Source organism: Stenella coeruleoalba, assembly GCF_951394435.1.
Source record: "Stenella coeruleoalba genome assembly, chromosome: 16".
Lineage (NCBI taxonomy): Eukaryota > Metazoa > Chordata > Mammalia > Artiodactyla > Delphinidae > Stenella > Stenella coeruleoalba.
Genome location: NC_137162.1, coordinates 29,374,702 through 29,394,441, shown reverse-complemented (window position 1 = coordinate 29,394,441; position 19,740 = coordinate 29,374,702). Strand labels below are relative to the sequence as shown.

Below are 19,740 nucleotides of genomic sequence, written 5' to 3'. Positions count from 1 at the left end.
GAGATGTAGACTTATTTCCTCAAGCTCGCCTGGTGTATCTTAGGAACAGATTTTATATCTCTACCCTTGGTTCAGGCATAGGCATATAAATAAGCCTCCTGGACATTACATCAACTGGCTGAGAGAAAATGCTCAGTAAAAATTTGTTGGATGAAGAAGTAAATGAACAAATGGCATGTATTTTTATGAACATTTTATGAATAAATCCTGTAAGTGTGAGAGAGGGGGTTTACTTGGAGAAAAAGCTGTTTATCAGAAACCATTTGAAACCTGCAAAGAGCAGGTAAAGTGAATCCAGAAGTGGTTTTCAATAAGTCTTGAAGGGGCCCCATATATGAAATTCTCAAAGGGGCCTGAAGCTCCCCAGGGGTGGCTTTCTGTGCCATCTCTCTGCAGACTTACTTGTGGTGGTTTGTGCAGTGAGCATAAATCCTTAGTTTGTCCCGGATCACTCGGCCTGGCCGTGGCTTCCGCTGGAGCCCAGCCACATGCACAGCCAAGACCTTGGGGCCAATCAGGCGCTTGTAAAGGAGAGAGAGCCAGTAGTCCTGAGGAGAACAGAGAGGCAGAGAGTCAGAGATAGACACACATTCAGGTGTTCTGAGTAAACATACAAACACGCAGGCCAGAATCCACTTCTTACCAGGAATATGGTGAATCAGGACCAGCGAGACCCTAACCCTGTAAGCATGATCACCCCAATGAAGTGCTCATTTTCGGTTCATAATGAAGTGGGCATTATCTAAAGTGGCCTTTGCAGCTGGCCAAATGAGGAAGTGTCAGTGGGGCGAGCCCCGAGTGGCATACAAAGCAAATGAATCAGTTTTTCACATATAAAAGACCAACCAGCTGGGCCTTGAATTTTCAACTTTCTTTTCCTATGACTTTACTTTCATACTGGTTTATGACTTCTGTTTAATTATAGGATGGAAGATTTCCAATCTTCGCGATTGTCACCAATGTGAGAATCCAACATAGCATCCTCCAAATATTGTCACTATTAATGTGGTGGGAGGAGGATGACGTTCCTCCAGACAGGAGACCAGAGTCCTGATTCCAGAGGTGAAAATACAAACAGAAGAATGTCTGCAAACCATGGTGCTAATTCTTGGTCACCCTCAATAATTCTAAACTAAAAACAATGTGGTGCTTTTAAACATTCCAGGGTCCATTTGTAGTTGATTAATAAATACTCAGGGGCTTCCCTGGTGACGCAGTGGTTGGGAGTCCGCCTGCTGATGCAGGGGACACGGGTTCGTGCCCCGGTCCGGGAGGATCCCACATGCCGCGAAGCGGCTGGGCCCGTGAGCCATGGCTGCTGAGCCTGCGCGTCCGGAGCCTGTGCTCCGCAGCAGGAGAGGCCACAACAGTGAGAGGCCCGCGTACCGCCAATAAATAAATAAATAAACAAATAAATAAATAAATACTCAATCTGTAATCCACACAGGAGTTTGAACTTACAAATGCCTATTTACTGCCACCTTAATTTCTACTGTATTTGCTATTATCATGTTTTATTTTTATATTGGATACAAAACATATTTTGTATTTGTTTTGTATTTGCTCTTAAACCCTATTATGGGGTAATGACTTCAGTGTTTATAACTCACCATGTAAATAGGGCCTCCTAATTTGTTTAGGAGCTTCCCCCCTCCCCCCATTTCTGGAATTCAGTGAACATACTCTTCAGTGCAGGCATTCTGTTCAAGACCTTAAAGACATCAATCATGTCTTCTCAGCCTTCATCTTTCAATAATCTTTTTTTTTTTTTTTCCCTTTTGTGGTCACCTATAACATCAGCTGCTTAAAAATGTCTGGTGAATTGAATAAATCAGAACAAAGTCCCAGAGCTTGTTTGTCTCCAGAATAGCTCCAGATCTGCCCTGAGCACTAAGCCTTGCCCATTTACCTTAATTAACTTTAAGTGGACTTAGGATGGCTGCTAAATATGGTTTCCTTATATTTAAAATAGCAAATATTTCATTATTGTCAATCATATAGATAAAAAAAATTCATTGCTCATACTTGACTACAATTTCTGTGTCTTTGATTTGAAGTAATCTCTGTGAAGAGATTATCACATTCACAGTATTTCCAATGGGATGTCCACCTTTTTCTCATTGATTTGTAACATATCTTTTAATATTAGTGGTAAGAATCCTTTGGAATATTTATGAAACAAATATTCTGTCCAAATTTGTAGTTTGCTTTTTATCACTTTTTATGATTTTTTTGACATGAAGAATTTCAAAAATTTTTATAGAAAAATATATCAATCTTTTTCTTTTGATTTCTTCTTTTTCTTTTATCCTTAGAAAGTCCTTCCACACACAAAGGTAAGATCAATCTTCACTGATATTTTTTCTAGTTCTTTTTATATTATCATTTAAAAATTTAAACTTTTAATTCACTGAAAAATATTTGGGTGTATGGTACTAACTTTACTATTGTCTAAATTATCTACTAGTTGTTGTAGCATCATATAGTGAATAACCTATCCCTAAACCCACCTTTATCACAAACTAAAATTTATACATATGAAATATAAATGTTTATATTATATAATATTATACATTATCATGTCTGTTATTATCTAATATATAATATACTGTATATACTATATTGTATTATAATGTATATTGTATATATTATACAATATATGATATGGTATAATGTGTATATATATTATAATACATATATACTATACATATATATATACATACACACATATGTACAATATAATATACATTGTGATATATAATATAAATGATATATAATTATATATAATAATGTGTATTATATAACATATTTAAAATCATGTTATATATAACACATAAAAACATATAAATATATGCATATGTCATATATAATAGTTTATGATATGTATATCATGATACATATACTGATAAGAAATGTTATATATAATTCTGTGTCTGGATTTTCTATTCTATTCTACTGAACTCTCTATTTTTTTTTTTTTTTTGCAGTATGTGGGCCTCTCACTGTTGTGGCCTCTCCCATTGTGGAGCACAGGCTCCGGACGCGCAGGCCCAGAGGCCATGGCTCACGGGCCCAGCCGCTCCGTGGCATGTGGGATCTTCCTGGACTGGGGCACGAACCCGTGTCCCCTGCATCGGCAGGCGGACTCTCAACCACTGCGCCACCAGGAAAGCCCTGCACTCTCTATTTTTAAAAAATCAGTTTCACATCATTTTCATTATTATAGTTAGCATTTAATATCTAGAGATTCAAGTTCATTTCATTATAATTTTCCTTTCTTTGTTCAAATGTTCCTTAATTAGTAATATTCATTTATTTTTCCAAATAAATTCTGAAATTATTTTTTTGCAGCAGTTGTTGCAGAGAAGTTTGAAGCTAGCATGAATTTCTTTCTATGTTTGGTTAGCCTGTTTGTTTTCTATCTTTTGTGTCCTGCCAGGATGCTTATAGGAGTCATGTTTTATCCTTGATATTTGAATTTTTACCAGGAATGTGTCAATGTGAGTTTCTGCATTAATTTGCCTGTATTTGGGGACTTTTAACATCTTTATTGGGGTATAATTGCTTTACGATGGTGTGTTAGTTTCTGCTTTATAACAAAGTGAATCAGTTATACATATACATATGTTCCCATATCTCTTCCCTCTTGCGTCTCCCTCCCTCCCACCCTCCCTATCCCACCCCTCCAGGCGGTCACAAAGCACCACTGGGGACTACTTTTAATCAGAAAGACTAAGCCTTTTCTTCAACCTGTGAGAATTTTCTTTAAATATAGCTTCAAGTTCTTATGTATATGTTTTCCATATACAGGAGAATATATGTAACTTAATGACAGTTCTGAAGCATATGAGAACCCACCATCCATCTTAAAAGCTACCATAATACCCACACTGTTGCATTTAGTTATGTGAGTCTTCCTTTTCTCGTTTATATGTTTTTCATTCCCTTCCTTCATAGTTTAGTTTTATCCATATATATATATATTTGCTCCTAAGCAATATATTATTTAATTTGTTAGCTTTATAAAAGTGGTATCACGCTGTATGTAGTTTTCTTTGACTTACTTTTTTCACTTAACATTATGCTTCAACGATTCATCCAGGTAGTTATGCGTACTTACAGTTTATTCATTTTCAATATTGTATGATACTCCATTGTGTAAAAATATTACAATTTATTTATCCGTTATTCGCTGATAGATATTTGAGTTGTGTCCAGAGTTTTGCTATTATGAACAACGTGTCTTTGAACATTCTTGTTCCTGTTTCCTAAGACCCAGGTGAAGAAATCTGGAGAAGCATTACTCCAATTGTGATTGGAAACCAGCAGTGCCTCATCACTTGGGTGCTTCTTAGGAATGCACATACATGGACTTTATCCTAGATGTACTGAATCAGAATCTCCAGGGGTGAGGCCCCCAAATTGTGTGGCTCTCTAGGTGATTCGGTTGCTTGTCAAAGTTAAGAGAAGCACGGTTCTATAGTACAAACTGTAGTACTGGAATTGCTGGGTAACACGCAGGTATAAAAATATTCAGGTTTACAGGATAATGCCAAACTGTTTTCCAAAGTGATTCCAATTATTCCAAGTTACACTTCCTCCAGCAGTGTCTGTATGTGTTCCCTGTGATCCACATCCTTGCTAACACCTGTTATTTTCACACTTCTTAATTTTTGCCAGTCTAGTGGGCATAAAATATCTATTTATTTTTGTGTTAAGAAGTCCTTCCTCATGTCTATTTCATAAAGATATTTTATGTTTTCTTTTAAAACTTTTAGAGTTTTTCTTTCATAGTTAAGTCTTTAATCAAAGTAGAATGTAGATTCCCCTCGGGGGAATCTAGGATTTGGGTTGGTAAGTCAGCTGACAGTAGGTTAAAGCCAAAGTGAATGTGAAATTTGCACCTTTACTTAGCTCCGTGCACCACCTTCAGACGCCTCTCTCACCCTTATTCTTTTCTCAGTTCCCTATTTAGCCTGCCTCTTTTTAAAAAACTCCACTTTCCCTCTCTCACTGTCCTTATCTCTCCCTCATGTAAAGCAGCAGAACCAAATTATATTTCCTTCCTCCCTCCCTCCCTTTCTCCTTTCTTTTATTTTGCTATGATATGTGCCATTTATATAATCACAAATAAAATTAAACAAATGGAATAATTCCTGAATATCTCTTAAGGCAATGACATGAAAATGCAGAAAAATTATCTTTATGCATAGATGAGATAGGAAAAAAATAAAGAATGCACATATATATCTAACAACAGCAACAACAACAAAAGGACAGTGCATGAAAGATGCAATAGAAAGAGAACTTTTCAAACAATAACAGTCATAAAAAAGGAAGGCAAATATAATAGCTTTTCATGTCAACAATAAAAAAATCCAAAGCAAGGAATGCATTGCAATTTTCAAGGGACAAAGAGAGCCCCAAACAAACATTCTTTAAGTGTGTCAGACATGAGAAGAAGTTGAAGAAAAATAGAGTCCATTTATTAGTTGGAGAGGGAAAATTAGTAACAGATGACACTAAAAAGACAGAGGTTTTAAATATTTTCTTTTTCTTTAGTATTTGTCAGAAAGTCAATTGTGGTCTGAAAGCTGGAAAACACAGTATATAGAGTAAGTTCAACCAAAATAAATGGGAAAAAAAAAAGAAATTGACAGAGGGTTGCAGAATTTACTGGATTAATCACTGAACGATGTGTTCCTCAAGGTCTAAGACTACTTACTCATTCCTAAAGCCCATGCCTAGTAGAGTGCCTGGCTTATAGGAGGTGCTAGAATTCAATTATGGAATGTGTACTATGTTCAAGGCTCCATGCTAGGCATTAGGAACATAGTGGTGAATAAGACAAATACAGTTCTTGCCATCATGAAGTTTATAAATCTTATCAAGAAAAACAGTCCTTAAGCCAATGAGTTATGCAATTAATTTCAATAGAACAAATGGTAATGGAGAACTCTATGAGACCGTATAGTATCATACACGTGACCCAGTCTGGGCGGGGTGTATGGTCAGCGAAGGAGTCTTGTTGCCAGAACCTGTGTGGACCTCAACCTGGAGTCTGGCTTCCTGGGAGTGGACTGTAGCTTTGGAGTGTGCACCACTAGGCTGGAAAGGTGGCAAGGGGCAGCTGCTGATGGAAATGTGATCAGGGCTTGGGCTTGCAGCCTGGGTGGTCCACACTGCGTGACCATGAGACCCTTGGTGATACACTACAGAACTAGGAGTGGGGAAGGGGTGCTGGGCTGTGGCCTTAGGCTCTGACCACCCATGTGAGGCCTGCGAATACATCTTCCATTCTACAAGCACTTTCTGAGCACATATTAGTGGCATGCAGATATTCTGCTCAGTCCAAGTGATACTAAGATGAACAGGACATCTTCCTGTCCTCAAGGAACCTAGGGGTCAAGACACATGTAAGCAATTCTCTGTAAAATGAGGCTGGCTAAAGTAAACACCACAGAAGCGGGAACCACTCGTAGAACTTAGGGAATTCAGACGCCAAAACGATTATTTATGACCAGGGGATTCCAGGAAGGCTTCTCAGAGAAACAAAAGTGGACAATTAATTTGCTTAGAGTTGAAAGATATATATTCAAATCCTGGAAAGTTATTTATTATCTCTAAATCTCAGTTTCCGGGGCTTCCTGGTGGCGCAGTGGTTGAGAATCCGCCTGCCAATGCAAGGGGCACGGGTTCAAGCCCTGGTCTGGGAAGATCCCACGTGACGTGGAGCAACTAAGCCCCTGTGCCACAGCTACTGAGCCTGCGCTCTAGAGCCCGTGAGCCACAACTACTGAGCCCGTGTGCCACAACTACTGAAGCCCACGCACCTAGAGCCTGTGCTCCACAACGAGAGAAGCCTGCGCTGAGAAGCCACCACAACGAGAACACTGCAACGAAGAGTAGCCCCTGCTACAAATAACTCAATTTCGTTTCTTTTTATGGCTGAGTAATATTCCATTGTATATATGTGCCACACTTTCTTTATCCATTCATCTGTCAATGGACACTGAGGTTGCTTCCATGTCCTGGCTATTGTAAATAGAGCTGCAATGAGCATTGTGGTACATGACTATATACGCTACCAAATGTAAAACCGATAGCTAGTGGGAAGCAGCCACATAGCACAGGGAGATCAGCTTGGTGCTTTGTGACCACCTAGAGGGGTGGAATAGAGAGGGTGGGAGAGAGGGAGACACAAGAGGGAAGACATATGGGGATGTGTGTATATGTATAGCTGATTCACTTTGTTATAAAGCATAAACTAACACACCATTGTAAAGCAATTATACTCAAATAAAGATGTTAAAAAAAAAACGGGGTGCCCCCGCTCACCGCAACTAGAGAAAGCCTGCGCACAGCAATGAAGACCCAATGCAGCCAAAAATAAATAAATAAAATAGATACAACATTAAAGAAATAAAAAATGTTTAAAATAAAATAAAATAAAACTCAGTTTCCTCATAGGGATTTAATGAGATAATATACCTGGAAATATCTATTAGTGCCTGATATATCGAAATATTTAATAAACGTTGCTTCTTCTTCTCTTTATTCCTTGAAAGATGTTTTTTAGCCTCATGAAAATAGTTGTATTCTAGTATGTACACAATTATGCTCTAAGTTGCCCTGAAAACATAAATATAACTCGTGTGTGTACGTGTGTGTGCACGTGTGCATGTGTTGGGAAGGTTGGAAGGAAACTCCTTGAGATCAGGGCTTACTTTTGCATATCTGGTGCCTGTGAACATAGATATTGGTACTCAGTAAATATTTGATTGAATGAATGATCGAATCAAGATTCACCTCCTGAAACTGATGGGAGGTTTTTCAGGGCTGAATGGTAGTGAAATGATAACTTCGCAAGGTTCAAAGGTTATGGTTTTCCTGAGCACTGATGGGCGTTGCTGCAGGTGCCTAAACTTGTTTAATCTCAATATTTTCTGTTTCTGGGAAGTGTACACGCACTGAAGTGTGACAGCCAAATGACAAATATTTTTCCATCGTGGAGCCTCTTGCCTGACTTCCAAAGTCACAAAAACATAGCTCTAGTAGGCACGAGGCTACCCCGGTAGCCACTCTTTCTCTAGATAGCTGACCTTAGAGAGCCAAGAACAAGTGAAGTGGAACATCCCCATGGAGTTTTGCTCTAGATGTGGCAGTGGGCCAGAGCTCATGTGTAAAGGAAAGAATGCTGCTGCTCCAACTTCCTCCACGGAGGGAGAGCTGCAGGGCAGATCTAGAAAGTTTCCATGTGACTGAAGCATCTTTGGAAATAATACTAAAAGCTACAATTTTCCCTGCTGCCCTCTCTAGAGGGAATGGAATCCCCTCCAATCCATTTTTTGACCGCCTTACTTAAAACTGCCAAATGGCCCCGCATTGCTTGCAGGCTAGAGACAGTGGCTAAAACCGGTGGTTCTACCATGAATTAGTCCCTTCCCACCTTTCTCTACTTGGCCTTTTATCCTCAAGGACATTGATTTTTTTTATCCCTTCCACCATGGACAGGGCCTTCTTGTTTCTCTAATTATCTCCCATTCCTATCCCGCACACCCCTCCCCAACATGTGTGGGTGCACACACACACAAAATTTGTTAACTCTTAGCTCAGATGTTAACTCTAGGGTCATTTTTCCAGGGAAGTTTTCCTGGACCACATTTCTGTTATGTGTCCTCAGAAAACAATTTCTTTCCCTTAGGACATTTGATTCAGTTTATATTTACACATTTATTAGTAGGATTTTCTGATTCATGTGTGTCTTATTTTCTAGACTATGAATTCAATGATGATAGGACTGTGTTTTCTCACAGCTGCCTAATACAGCACCTAGAACCTGAGCACCTAGAACCTGTGTTCAATAAACAGTTGGAACTAGAAGGGCCTGAAGGTACCCACATCCCCCAGTCTGATCCCCTGCTCCTTGCTTCTCTTAGCCAGTCTTATCTACAACTGGACTTCAGGTAATGTGTTCTGAAACAAATTACAGAGTTTTTCTGTACTCAGCCCCATCAATCCCAGACCTGAGTAAAGGTGGAAGGAAGCACTGGCTCAGCTGGGGTTCTGTGGTGCACAGTAGTAGTAGTGAGGAATTTCTAGCCCAATCCAGTGGGGATGATGCCCAAACCAGAGAACTGAGTGGAATGGAGAATCAGGAAGCCTCCAACCTAGAAATGCAGCCCAGAAGGTCATCATACAAGGGGCACCGGAAGCACTGAATATGAAATCAGAATTCTAGGCATGCTGCAAGTGAAGGAAATCACAAGCTCGCACAAAGAATTATACAGGCCTGCCTTCACCTGCGCATTGAGACAAGATAGGTGATGTTGTCTGGGTTCAAAATGGCAGGGGAAAAACTGATAAGTTCGCTATAAAAATGCCAAGCTACATGCTTTTAATGAGAATTACTTTTGGCAAAAAATGCAATTGAACTATTCTTGCTTATCTTGAATACTCCAGTCATGAAGTTTAACATATCTGTGAAACATTTCCAAGAGCTTAGTATCAAGAATGATTTGCAAAATGGTATAGCCACTGTGGAAAACAGTTTGACAGTTCCTCAAAGAGTTAAACATAGAATTACCCTAACACAGCAATTCCACTCCTAGGTATATGGGTATATGCCCCAAAGAATTTAAAACAGGTACTCAAACAGAAACTTGTACGTGAATGTTCATTACAACATTATTCACAAAAGCCAAAAGGTGGAAACAACCCAAGTGTTCATCAACAGAAGAATGGGTAAACAAAATGTGGTATATCCATATAATGGAATATTATTTAGTCACAGAAAGGAATGAAGTTCTGATACATGTGACAACATGGATGAACCTTGAAAACACGCTAAGTGAAGGAAGCCAGACATAAAGGGACAAATATTGTATGGTTCCACTTATACGAAATATCTAGAATAGGTAAATTCATGATACGGAAAGCCGAATAGAGGCTACCAGAATCTGGGGGGAAGGTGAGAAAGGAGAGTTATTGCTTAATGGGTTCAGAGTGATGAAAAATGTTTGGAATAGACATGGGAGATGGTTGCATGACATTGTGACTGTACTTAATGCCACTGAATTGTATACTTCAAAATGGTTAAATCAGCAAATTTTATGTTATATATATTTTACCACAATAAAAAAAGAGAAAAAAAAAGGATGAATTGCCAGAAGTAATCCTTCTTGAGAATAACCTGGTAATATGCATCAAAAGCCTCAAATTGCTCTATACCCTTTGACCTAACAACTCCACTTCTCATAATTTATTCCAAAGAAATAATCATAGATATGTGCAAAGATTTATCAGTAAGATGGTTGTAGTAGTCGTTGGTTTTGTGCCTTAATATCAATTCTTCCTCCTTTTGATCACAGCATCTGGATTTTCTTTCTTTTGGATATGGTTCAGCCATGATTGTATACTGTTTATCAAGTTTCCCTGATCTCCCTTGAGGAGAGTAACTGATCATATTAGGCCAGTTGGACTTTCTTTCCAGGGAATCTGGAAACTGAATGGGATGGCCAAGCATATTAAGAGCGGCTGGACTGGATTTACTCTATGGAGTGGCAACTTGAGGGGACTGAATGTTCATTGGTGCTGCCAGCTGGATTCTTCATTGCCCTGAATCTTACCCCTTCCAAGCTGGGTGCTTCACCTTTTCAACAACTCCATTTCTTCTCTGCTTAAGTTCCCTAGATTCCTTCTCTCCCTTTTTTTTCTTATGACCAAAGAATGTTAATTGGTTCCATGATCATCACAGCTTTATTTTTACTGGGGAAAAAGCTTCAAAACAATTAAATGTTCAATAAATAAATGACTAGATAAGCAAATTGTGGTGGATCCAACTATGGAGAGTTTTCAGTCACTAGAAATTCTATTTTAGAAGCATATTTAATGATGTCAAAAGATGTTCATTATAGTGTGTAGAAAAAGAACAGACTCTAAAATAGGGTGATCTTATTTTTGAGGGGAAATAAGTATCTCTGTGCAATTAAACTTGAAGGATATACACCTAAATGAAAACAGTAGTTATCTCTGACTACTACTCCTTTCCTTCTTCCAGTTCCTTGAAAGGTCTATTCTCCCACACCTCTGGGCCTTTAGAAATACCGTTCCCTTTGTCTAGGGTATTTTTTCTGCCCATGCCCTGCCTAGCCAACTCCTTCTCATTCTTTGGGTTTCGGCCTAAGTGAAATTTCCTCTTAGAAACCTCTCTGAAGCCCCATGTCCAGGTTAGGGTTTCTCTTGTATGTGATCCTGTGAACAGAGGTAACCCCCTCAACAGTTTTCACAGTGTTTGTTAATTGCCTATTCACTAGTGTATTCTCCCCTAGACCCTTCAGTGAGATCAGGGTCCATGCTCCTTCCAACAATGTCAACAAACATTTCTTGAGTGCTTCACATGTATTATCTCACTGAATTCACCAATAAATCCTATGACGAAGCACTGTTATCTTTCTTTTTACAGGTGAGGATACTGAGGCTTAGACATAGACAAAAGCAATGTACACAGGTGACAGAATTATAGCCCCAGCACCAGTGCTTAATAAATGTTTGTTGAATTAATGAATGAAAATACTAAAATTATGTAGATAACTTTCACTACTGCAGGTCTCTGAATCTATGATGCAAAAGTATTGCTAGAATTAAAAGTACTGGCCTGATCAAATGGGTAAGATGTCAGTACGCAGCCAAACATCTTATTTTACTGATAAGTGAATTCAGTCTGAAGCTCCCTTAAAAATTCAGAGCTAGTGCTGCCTGGAGATAAAAATCAGCCCCATCCTCTCTCCTCCTCTGAATGCTCTGAATTAGTAAAATAGAGGCCACACGTCACTGGCTGAATTAGGTACAGGTAAACACACTCCTCCTTGCTGAACTAGCCCCTAAGCTGCCCTGTACCCCTCTTTGCTGCACTTTGAAGACCTGAGCAGAGCCCGAGCAGGCCCAGAATAGGCCTGGGACAAATGTGATCATCAGTTGAGCACTGCAGGGAAGAGAAAAGGATCAGGCTGCCAGAGTCTCAATTTAAGTTGGGATTCAGCAAACAGAAAAGTAAGTGATGAGAAATCTGATCTCACTAGGATTGTCAAACTTCCTCAATTCACTGGGTTCTCCCTGATTGAGAGAGTCTCTGAAGTAATGTTATACATTATTATTATCTACCCTCAGTTCCTCAGTTCTTTGACGCTGTTTCCTGACACAGAGTTCCTAAACCCCTTGAATTTCCTGGGTGATTGGAGCATCTTTTGCTCTAATTCAGCTACTCTTATTGGGCTCCTGGATGGAGGCTGGTCACCAGAAAGACCAAGCGTATTTAGAAGTTTGGAACATTCAGCCCCACTCCCCCATTCTCTGGAGAGGGTAGAGGAACTAGACATTGAGTTAATAATTGATAACATCTATATGACGCAGCCTTCATAAAATCCCCAAAATATGAGGTTTGGAGAGCTTCTGGGTTGGTAAACACATCCATGTGCTGCAGGGTGGTGCACCCCAACTCCATAGGAACAGAAGCTCCTATGCACAAAACTCTTCTGGACTTCATCCTATGTATCTCTTCAACTGCTTGTTCATCTGTATCTTTATCATATAATAAACTGATAAACTTAAGTAAGTGTTTCCCTGAGTTTTGTGAGCTGATCTAGCAAATTATCAAACCTGAGGAGGAAGTCACTTTTGACTGACAACCTGGTATAAATGCTGATTTATACCAGGTTGTGTCAAAAGTACCAGGGACAACCTGAGACTTGTAATTGGCATCTGAAGTGGGGGCAGTCTTGTGAGACTGAGCCATTAAGTTGTGGGATCTAACGCTAACTCCAGGTAGACAGTGTCAGAACTACATTGAATTGTAGGACACCCAGCTGGTGTCCAATAATTGGTTGGTATTAGAAAAAAATTCACACATCCAGTGTCAGGATTGCTGTGAGTATGGCAGTAGTATGAGAGTAAAGGAAAAAACAGTGAGTTTTTCCTAAACAGATTCCTGGTTCCAGGCACAGTTATTTTTTTACCCAGGATGCAGGAGGGATATGCTAGGAATAAGCCCTTCTCTGTAATGCCAGGAACCTGGGAGAAAGTGTACCATTTCCCTCATCTTAAAATGCAGAGCAGGGCATTTCAGCCTCAGCACTCCTGGTAGCTTCGGCTTGATGATTCTCTGTTGCGGCAGGTTGTCCTGTGCGTTGTAGGATGTTTAGCAGCATCCCCAGCCTGCAATTACTAGATGCCAGCACCACAGCCTGCCTCTAGTTGTGATAACCAAAAATTTGTTCAGACATTGCCAAATCTCCCCTGGGGCTCCTCGTTTGGCAAACCACTGACCTAGAGTGTGGAAAGTAGAAAATATTGGTGCATCTCCCTCCCACACTTCATAGGCTATCTCATAAATATACATGTGGACACACCCATACTTGTTTATTTATGTGGAGTGGAAGTAAATAATATCCCATTAAACCTAACACTTTATGTTCGATGGTGACATGTAAGAATGTCTAAGACCTTGTTAAGAATCATTTAAGAACTTTCCTTCCATTCACCCCAGTCAACTATTTCCAAGCATGGAAAAGCTTATATTATGCTCTTTGCTTTTGCAATGGTGTTGGCTCCCTGGGCTACTTTGGGTCTCCAGACACTTGCGTATGATCCTAGCAGAGGCAGAAAAGCATGAGCTTTGGAGTCAGGCACCCTGGATTGGAATTCCAGTTAAATTTCATTTATCTGTGTTCATTGCAAGTCAGTCAACTGCTTTAAGCCACAAGTTCCTCAACCACGAAAACCTTTCTTGCTTGATCATGATGAACTTTAAATGAGACGGGGTCTGGGAAAGTGCCTGGCCCAGTCCTGGAAGGTAGAACCAGTTCTTACCCATGAATGTTTTCTTTCTTTTGGTGCTTATCACTCAGGAAGTAGAGTAAGGGAAAGCTTCCATCCCAGTGTCTAGTGCCCCAGAATATTCCTTCAGCTCTTCTCAAAACACAATGAGGGCAGGTGGCAAAGTCATGCTGGGGTAATCAAGGAAGGCTCTCGAGTATGACTTACAGCTTTCACCTGGAGTTGGTCAGAAGTTGAGAGGCAGTGAGTGAAGACTGGGCTTGAGTGGCTAGGGTTTGTCAAGGAGAATGTCCTCATAGAGTGAGGGGGCTACTGGTACAGAGGTTTTGTTTCACTCAGGAGACCTCATTGACTTCATTTTTGTGACCTATAACGCGGGTGGCAGTCACTGAAGTCAGACTTGGGCTCTAGTTCAACTTCAGCACTTCCTGAGTATGACTACCACCTGGGGCAAGTTACTCTCCCTCTAAGCCTCAGGATTGTCATCTGTAAAACAGGATAACACTTGTGCCTACCTCTGAAGATGTTGTGAGGATTAACATAATGAATGCAAAGGCCCAGTGCCTGGTGAGTAACAGACACAGAGAAATATCAGCTGATATTACTATTAATAATCATCTTCTATATAAATGCCTGTGCTTGTATGTATGGTATCTGAATATATTCTAGAAAGGATGAATGATGGGGAAAGCATGGCCCAAGGTAGATAAGACATAACTCAAACAACTAGCCAATCAAAAGAGAACAAGCAGAGGATAAAGTATATACGGAGAAAAACTCAGGAACAAGATAGAAAGAAAAAGTGGGTAAAAAAGATAAAGGTTACAAGTGAACAGTGGCACTTTTATGAAAAAGCTGGGGACAATTACTTGCGTGCACCAAAGTCTTAGAGAATCAGGCCAGGGACAAGGTCCTGCCTTCACTAGAAATGAATGAATAGGTAGTAGATATGTGTTTTTTGTCTAGATATCATCATCATCATTATTATCATCAGTCAACATTTGCTGAGCACCTGTGACATACTGGACAAGTAGAAATAACTAAGACACAGTTTCACACCTTGAAGAGCTTAGCGTTTACTTGGCCAAAGCCAGTAAGGTCTCTAAGTAGATTTTGAGCAAACTCTGAGGTCCCGTCTCTCTCTCCTTAACTGACTCATCCTTTGGGTGTTGGTGGTCAGAGGGGCACAAGCACCTGTGACCTGGAGCAGATCTTTTCTTTCCCCAAACTTGTCCTCTTTTACACCAAACTTTTCTGTCCCCAGAGTATTTGTACAAATCAGGAAAGTTAAGTGCATGTAAGGTACTTAGAGCATAGAGGCTTCATAATAACAGGCTGCCTTCTAGGCAGGCTACTGAAGCTGAGCCAGTGGAGAGATTCCTGGAAGCCTTTGGAGAGGAGCTGGCTCACTCTTTTGTCCAGGGTGGCAGAATGCTAGCACCTTTCTGGCTAACAAGGAGGGAATTAAAGTCCGTGAAGTCAGCCACAGACTTAACCACAGCTCCAACAGGCCAATGGCAGGGTCAACCAACTGCAGAGGAGACATTTTCTTGACAGACGCTCTGACAAGCTCAGGGGATTCAGAACCACAAAGTGAAGGTGGTCTCCACCCAGACAGGTCTAGGAAAGCCTGTGGAACACTGCATTGTCCACAAGCTCTTTTGAAGCCGCTTCAATTAAAGAATTAAACTATATCTGACTAGCAGCAACATCCACCAGAGCCAAATTGGATTTCTCCTTTTGGCAAAACAAGCTACAGACCATGTCTTTATGGTGCAGACACTCATTAGCAAATATGTAAAAAAATACCAGTCGGAGAAAGATGTTTTCCTGCTTTGGAGACTTTTAAAAAAGCCTTTAATTCAATCTGGCACACATGGCTGAACCTGAAATGGCTACAATGTGGAACTGGTGGGAAAGCATGACCAACGCAGTTCTGTCTATCAATCCACCCTCTGCAGGACAAATACACCCCACACTCAGCCTGGGTTAGCAGAAGGGACTAGTTCCCTTTACTTTTTCTGAACACTGGAGAAGGGTTTTCTACGCTTCAGGAATTTCTAAGGTCAAGATCTTTCCTGAGGAAAAGAAATGCTGGTTGCAGATAACTAGATTAGTCTCTCTACCTCTCCCCTTGCTCTTGGGCAGAAGTTAAATTACTATGAACACCACAACTTATAGACCCTAGGATCACCTACAGAGAGACTTAAAAACTGATTTTCAGGAAATTGTCCCAAATAACCTCACATTTTACTGTTTTAAGTGTAGAATATGCTGTCTGTGTTTGTATGGGGTCTAGAGTCCAGATCCTGCTCTACAAGGCCCATCTCAAGTGGATCCAGGCCTCCCAGTAAAGTGGACTTCAAGGTGCAGGGTAAGATCCATCCTTTAAGGTGAAACTATATATCTAATGGCTTTTAGGATATTTTCATTGATATCAAACTTTATGTGATTTTAAAAGAATGGTTAACTTTGCAATCACCAAAGTATATTTACTACCCCAAAGCCAGGGCATGTGAAAAAGATAAAGAATCAAGCTGGGGAGGGACAGAGAATCTTTGTTCCCCTTCATTTCCTGTAATAGAGGCTGGTAGGTACTTTGCTCTCTTTTTATGAAAAGCAAAGAAGTGTGTGAGGTTTTGAGGCAGTTCTGGGATGGGAGTAAGTAGGTCTTGTGGAAAAGAGCCCATCTCCATCAGGGAATCTCGAGAGGAGGAGACAGAGGCAATAGAGAGAAAAGGCAGAAGACCTGCATCTATCCCGTGCCTTGAGTCTAGTTCTCATTATGGTGACCATTCTTGTCAACATCAAGTGAAGAGAAGATCTGGTAATTAACTAGCAAACCCATATTGCCAACCTGGATCATTCCCAACAGAAAATACACTAGAAACAAAATTAACCAAAGTCGTCATTCGTATGGCAAAATTTTTCTGGATTGGGGCTTAACTTTTTTTTTTCATGGGTGCTGCCCTCTGACCAGGGACAACAAGCCGTCCTCCTGGTTGGACACAGCACAGAACCATTGGAAGAGGTTTTTATTTCCAGCCATTACCTCATCCTTACTATTCAGGGAGTGATTGAGGGTTAGTGACAGGAACACTTCGGAGTAGGTACTTTGCCAATATATATTATCATTCTTAGTAAGTGCAAATGGGAAGCCACAGTACCAACTCAGTAATTACTTTTGATATTTCCTCACATGTTGGAAAGCAATCATTACAAACCCAAAGAGCTTCATTTACAGGGTTTTACAGACTTTGCACAAAGAAATATTAGTTGATGGAGAAGCTGGAAACAACAGTACCTTGGCGCAGAAACCTAGTATGAAATAGAATATGGACCCTTAGAAATGTGCAAAAATTTCAAAGTTCAAAAGAAAGTCCAATTCCAGGAAACTGCCAGCTGGAATACAGCTTATTGAACCCTGAATGAAGACATTATTATAAATCTCACTACACAATCTGATAATTCTGACATTTGCAAAAGCACACTGACATAGTCTTGAATTGCGCAAAAGCAAATTCTCCACACAAAAGAAGCCGGGTGGAAAATTTTATTCTAATTTTGCTCTGATCACCATTTCTTAGTTTTAAGTGACAACAGGTGTTTTAAAAGTATAAGTGGGACACTGAAAATGCATTTAAAATTTCCCTTATAATTAGGAATTAAAGTCTGTGTCATATAGGTTCAATACCTGGTCTCTCACTTTTACCTCAGTGAAGTTTCCTTGTCAACTGGAATGAAAAAATTGGCAGAGATCCCTCCTATCTTCTCTACTTTCTCAGCCAAAGATATAAACAAAATTTTCAGATGTTCCTGACAGAAACTGCAGCATAAAGTCCAATAGGTTAGGGGATTTTCATAATAAGACATTTCCTTTGGCAAAGTCAAGGTTCTGTTCCACCTGCTCTCCCAACTACCCAATCCTATAACCCTCTGTCTGTCCCCATTCTCAGAAGGGCCCTGTGCTCAAAAAAGCCCTGCATTTGGCTTAATGCTCTACTGTTGCTGTCTTGAAATTCTTAACAATTTTGTCTTTCAACTCCTGTTTTGTAAATGAAGTCTAATGAGACAAGGGAGCATGCATGTGAGCAGAGGAGATATACCCAACATGTGTGTCTATAGTTCTTTGCTATCCAGTTAATACACAGTGTTTGTGATGTACCACAGCACAGAATTCTGGTGTATCCATGACACGTGGGAGTGCAAAGTGAGCGTGTATAAGTGGGGAGCAGAGGGGCTGACAGCCTCAAGAAGCCACACTTTCTGTTCACACCAGAACTCGTTTGAAACACAGGGAGAAGGCAATAGCGTTCTATGAAACAGAAAAGAATCCTATCATATCCTTTCTTACTCATATTACTTCTCTGTATCAGCCAATCACTTTTGCTGAAAATGAAAGCAGAAGTAAAGGGAAAGATAGGGCAACTCACAGTTCTTTTTCTTTCAGTCCTTTCTTATTTATCAATAATCTGAAGGTAGGGAATATTGGTAGAATGTCCACACATCAAGAAGTGAAATAAAAAACCGTTGAGTTAATTTTGTGCAGTGTTTCCATTGTTCTGGTAAGAACAAAATACATATGTATGTACAACCTATGAAGTACAAATTGTATAATTTTGATAATTCACACACAACCTAAATGCTCTTATATTAGCTTTTAAGTCTCATGTGCACAATACAAAGATGAAAGGCAAAATTCATGCTAATTATTTAAAACTATTTCTTTACTTAGAACAACATTAAACGGCAAATAAAAAATACCATAGTCAAGAGAGACTGGCAGAAAGGAAAAAAGCTTTGCATTCTAGTACCTTTAATAGCACTTTTTAAAATTTGAGGTCCCACATTTTCATTTTGCATGGGGTCCTGTGTATTACGTAGGAGGAATGATCAGTCCTCACTTTTCTTAACAACGCTACAGCATTGTAATATCTCCTTCTTCTTGTATATTTCACAGGCAGATACTATAAAATAGGGTGGGAGTCCAAAAACACAAGAGAGAATGACGGACACTTTCTGGGAAGACAGGCCTAAGAGAGATCCAAAGTGGCTTTTTGACTATAAAAGGAAAAGCCATAGAAGGAGAAGAAAAGATAGCAGCTGCTAATTAAGGGAGATAGAAGGATATTCCTCTGGTGAAAACTGGGTTTGACGGGTGAAGCCCACGAGTTTCAGAGAAAGCAAAGCAGGCCTTTGGGCTGCTGTAGTGACCTACACCTACCTCTGTGGCCTCCAGATCTCAGAAGAACAGGAAATGAAACATTAGGAGTAGGGTGGGCTGGGTAGCATGTGAGCTCAGAAGGGCAAGACTGGTAGAAAAATCCTTCAACATTTTACTTCCATAAAAGGGTTTGGGAATTTGGCAGCATGAGAGAAGTAGCACTTGGGAGCTTCTGACATCCATTATGAATGTTTCAACTTAAAATTTTTGATGTAACTCTCCTGTAAGAATAACTATCCTGTAGGTTAGATGCTCCCATGATGGTAAGGCAAAATTACATGAAGAGTTGTCTAAAAATGCATTGTCTAAAATGTAATTTTCCAACATTACATACCCCTTAGTCATGCCACAGAACTGGGATATTATAATTGCCTCAGGCAAAAAGTCCACAGCCGCAGAAGCTAGAGTTTCTGCTGTGTCTATCCTTGTAGTATGGTTAGAGTAGAATGAGTTATGTGTGCTACTTAAGGACCGGAGTGTAGGGGGAAGGTATAGGATAGGACTGGGTGCAGCAAGGGAAACCTCAGTCCTGTGAGTACAATGATTAGAAGTAAGGAAATTGTCTTTTACTATGAGTTTGTGTTCACATGGGTGATAGAGGTAATAACTGACAATTCTTACAAGAAAACTACAGCTTTATAGCTTTGGTGTGACCGTGAAATAGAAACGTATGTAAGTCATTT

At 40.0% G+C, this 19,740-nt stretch overlaps 1 protein-coding gene across 1 annotated transcript in view; it reads right to left on the bottom strand.

The window, feature by feature from the left end:
- The window catches only part of HPSE2 (heparanase 2 (inactive)), a 569,682-nt gene that overhangs the window by 27,917 nt on the left and 522,025 nt on the right, over positions 1 to 19,740 (bottom strand). Inside the window, exon 10 of the mRNA XM_079900324.1 lies at positions 403 to 548. Within this exon, the coding sequence (XP_079756450.1) occupies positions 403 to 548 (146 nt within the window). The remainder of the gene's footprint in view (positions 1 to 402; positions 549 to 19,740) is intronic.